The sequence below is a fragment of the Echinops telfairi genome, unplaced genomic scaffold (genome assembly GCF_000313985.2).
Source record: "Echinops telfairi isolate 266 unplaced genomic scaffold, ASM31398v2 ScPeMD7_5592;HRSCAF=6446, whole genome shotgun sequence".
In the NCBI taxonomy this organism is placed as follows: Eukaryota; Metazoa; Chordata; class Mammalia; order Afrosoricida; family Tenrecidae; genus Echinops; species Echinops telfairi.
Window position 1 is genome coordinate 8,058,050 of NW_022109491.1, and position 4,013 is coordinate 8,062,062.

Here is a 4,013-nt window from a genome sequence, read left to right on the forward strand (position 1 = left end):
TCTTCGCCTCAGGACCTTCGGCACCTCCCGCGCCCCCATTGCGTCGGCCTCAGGCGCCCCCCTCTCATCGACCTCTGTCTTCACCCCTGCCAACTCGTCCGGGCTCCCCCTAGCCTAGTCGGGGGACCCCTACCACGTCCGTTTCAGCCCGGGCAGCGCCCTGCCTCTCCCCGACCCACCCCATCAGGACCCTGGAGAGGAGCCTGCCCCGGGGACCGGCTCGGCCTCCTGCTCCCTGCGCGTCCTGCCGTCCACCCCCACCCCCGGTAATCCGCTTTCCCCCCGAATTGTGACCCACATACCAGCCCGACCAGCGCTGGGGTTCTCCTCCCGGCCTTTAGGCCCCGCATTCCGGAGAAACCCACTTCCGACCGCTTTAACACCCCCCCACCCCCCCATAGCGTTTTCGATGGATTCCGTTGTGCCTTCCTTCCAACAGCCCTTTTTGTATTTGCTCCTCTTCCCCCCCCACCCGCCCCCAGTCCTAGAAAATTCTTGGGTTGTCTTTGTTTTGTACCCAGAGGAAGAAAGACTTCCCCACCCCACCACCCCCCTCGCTCGGAGCATTTTGAAACCCAAACGCGAGTGCAGGAGAGACAGACCGGGCCCAAAGATATGCCCAGCCGACAGGAAAGGGACGCCCTCTCTGAAGGAGAAAAGCTAGCCCACCCTCATGCCAAACTCTTCAAAGCTTCCCACGATGAACATTTTTAAACTCCGCGAGAGGGACAGACTCAAAAAAGTCCTTTTGCTGAGTGCTCTGAGTCACCTACTCTTTTCTTAGCCCCAGCTCACATGATGCCTATGAACTGGATTGAGAGTTCCTCAAAGGGGTATTTTCTTCCTCTTGCACTTCCTACACTTCCATAGGACCAGGGTCAAAAATCATCCAGATAGAAGAAAGAGAAGGGAAGAATTGCAGGTTTCCAACGAGTCCCAAGGAAACAGCACCCTGTAGTTGCTGCTAAGCCTCCTGGTTATTGAAACATGTAATTTCTTTCTCTTGATGCAGGAAAGCAGAGGTCTTATTCAGTTGGCTGCATTCCGAAGAGTAGGAGAAAGGACGACTCACTAATTATTTACAAACGAAAGAGTACTATAGACTACTGTCTATAAGGGCCGGATGGGGTACTGAGTGCATGGTTTTGAATGAACAGATATGTACTCTTCTTTACCCTGCCAACAATATTTGTGTGCTTAATGGAGAGAGAAACGAAACCTAGCAACTGCTAGGCTAAAAGCATAAACCAAACAGTGCACAATTTGGCTTGGGAGTTGATGTCACTTCCTCTACCCCATGAAAGTACAAAGATAAAGAGAGAAGGGTAACTTGATACCTTGAATTATCTAAATTGCAAGTTTAATGTTGTATAACTTAATTAGTTCTTATAGGTTATGTCCCCAAAATATATGTTAGAATCCTAAACCCTGTCCCTATGGATCTAGTCCTATTTGGGAGTAGGGTTTTCTTAGTTAGTGAGGCCCTATCAGTGTGTAGTTAGATGTCTCTAAGTCTGTTGTGACTCTTGAAGTGGCACTCTGTCCAACTTAACAAAGCACTCCCCAGTCTTGCACCACCCTCCCAATCTCTGTGTTCTGGCCTTTTGTTGCCACCACTGGGTCACTCCATCTCCTTGAGGACCTTCTTCTTTTTCACTGATCTACCAAGCATCATGTCCTTCAGGGACTGGCCCCTCCTGATAACATGCCCCAAGTGTAGGGTATGTCCTGTACTTAGTGTACTTTTGAAATCTGAAAAGAGCAGATTTGACATAGAGTAAAGGAAGCAAAAAAGCAGAGCAATAGATGCCATATGAAGATTGTCAAGGAAGTGAGGAACAGCAACAAAAAGAGACAAGCTCTTCGCCTAGAGCTTGTGTCCTCAGTTCAGACTTGTAGCCTACATGGAGAAAATGAAAGTGTGTTCAGTGAAGCCACCCACTTGCAGTACCAGCCCCCATGTAGTGCTCTTATAGCAACACCAAAACACTAAGACAGCCATTCACAGAGCTGAGTCCTTGTGCCCAGGATTAAAATGTCCATTTAAGACTTAGGTGCTGTATTATTAAAATGTTGAAGCAGGAATACTGGCTTGGTGCCATTTGGGGGTTTTGTTTTGTTTTGTTTTTTATTAGATGGCATATTTAAAAAACTGCTAACTCTCAATCTGTGCAGATTTTCAGATATCTGAGAGTAACGTGGATGGTGAAGACATTCAGGTGACTCAGTCATGGATGACAGAAGACCTCGGCCAGAAGCCAGGTCTAGGAATCCCCCTAACAACTACAGAGGTGAGCAAGATTTCCCACCTAATGGGAAGGATACTCGCGTGGAAAGAGAAGGAAATGGGGTTCCCTATGAATGAACAGGCCTACCCAAGATTGCTTGTGTCGCTGAAGAATGGCTTATTCCTTAGTTGCAGCATGAATGATTCTGAAAAATAAGCAGCCCTCCTCTTTTCCTAAGAGAACTGATGAGTGAGTACAAAGATGGGGTATCAAAAATGGAAAGACATAGCTGGTGTAGAACAGCAAGCACTGTTGCATAGAAATATAAAGCAAAAAAAAAAGAAATATAAAGCAAGCCCAAATGAGAATTTTTTCCCCCTAGGATCTTCATTTAAAAACAAATAAAAAGAGACTGGAATGTATTTTGAAATTCAATACTGGTTTTAATACAATGCAATGATTTAATTTTTGTTTAACTTAATATATAAAAGATAGCAGTATGTTACAAAAATGAAGTCATATTTTTATTGCAGTACTTAGTTAATCTTAGTATTATGTTTTATTTACTTTCAAATATTCAGATAATACCATTTCAAGGTATCAGCATAAAAGTTTGATAAAATATTCAGTTCTTAATGTTGAGTTTTTGAAATCTGGTGGGTATTGTACACAACTTGGGTAGGATTTCACGTGTTCAAAAGCCACTCATGGCTCCAACCCAGCTCACTGCCCTTGAGTCCATTCTAACTCAGTGACCAGAGAGGACAAAGTAGAATTGCCCCTTAGAGCTTCCAAGGTTGTAATCTACACAGAAGCAAACTGCTACATCTTTCTCCTGTAGAGCGACTGAGGAATTTGAACTGCCAACATTTTGATTAGCATCCAGGTACTTTAACCACTGTGACACCAGAGCTCCTCACTCAAAGCTAGTAGCTATGTGTTAAAACAATGCGGGTGTAGAGTCCTAGTTACCCAACCGAAGTTCGAAGTTCGTTCTGCATGTATCACTCTACTGCAGTGATGGTTGTGTTTGTTCAGAACATTCTGCCCCCAAAAGCAGCCAAATAAGCGTCTTCTTTTCACTGAGTTTGCAAATGTGCCATCTGAGTTTTAGCTGTGGAGCAAGTGAAGAGGAACTATGGGACTTTATTTTATGAGCTGTCCTAAATGTTGAGAGAATGAGAAATGATACAGTTGTACATTCTACCACAATATCAAGTCCTCTTATCAGGTCAAAATTTTTAAAGTAGAACTTATAGTAAAACAAGGTTGGGGGAAGGTACACACGGTACATTTGATATTGTGATCTGGTATAATTACCTTGTACAATGTGCCTTTGAAGCACTCATGGCATTTTTATTATCAAAGCATTGTACATAGTCTACTTTGTGTTTGTTTTTAAAATCTCCCAAGTCATTCTGCCAAGTTGGATGAGCTCCAGAATCCGTTTCAGAGGAAAGGAAAACGAAGCAGGATTTGGGGTGTGCTGGCCAAGGTCACTCCCTCAAATCTAGGAAGACCAGTTTGACTTCAGCCACTGTGTGATTTTGGCTCTCCCATCTGTGCTACTGGGGGTAGGGCACCCCCTCCTCCGCTACTTTCCTGTGTGAGGTTTATAATAGATAAGCACCGTGGAGATACAATCACACTGCAGAAAGGAGCAGAACTTGAGTTTCAGTTTTCAGTTCCCTGAGACAAAATTTGACTTTTGTTTTCCATTTATCTGAAAGAGAACTTGGTGTCTCTCTCTCTCTCTCTCTCTCTCTCTCTCTCTCTCTCTCTCTC

At 44.7% G+C, this 4,013-nt stretch overlaps 1 protein-coding gene across 1 annotated transcript in view; it reads left to right on the forward strand.

Moving 5' to 3' along the window:
• Window positions 1–1,266: 1,266 nt before the first annotated feature.
• The window catches only part of ZNFX1 (zinc finger NFX1-type containing 1), a 25,851-nt gene continuing 23,104 nt past the window's right edge, over window positions 1,267–4,013 (forward strand). The window contains exons 1-2 of the mRNA XM_004698315.3: window positions 1,267–1,325; window positions 2,176–2,291. Of these exons, the coding sequence (XP_004698372.1) occupies window positions 2,231–2,291 (61 nt within the window). The 5' untranslated portion in view covers window positions 1,267–1,325; window positions 2,176–2,230. The remainder of the gene's footprint in view (window positions 1,326–2,175; window positions 2,292–4,013) is intronic.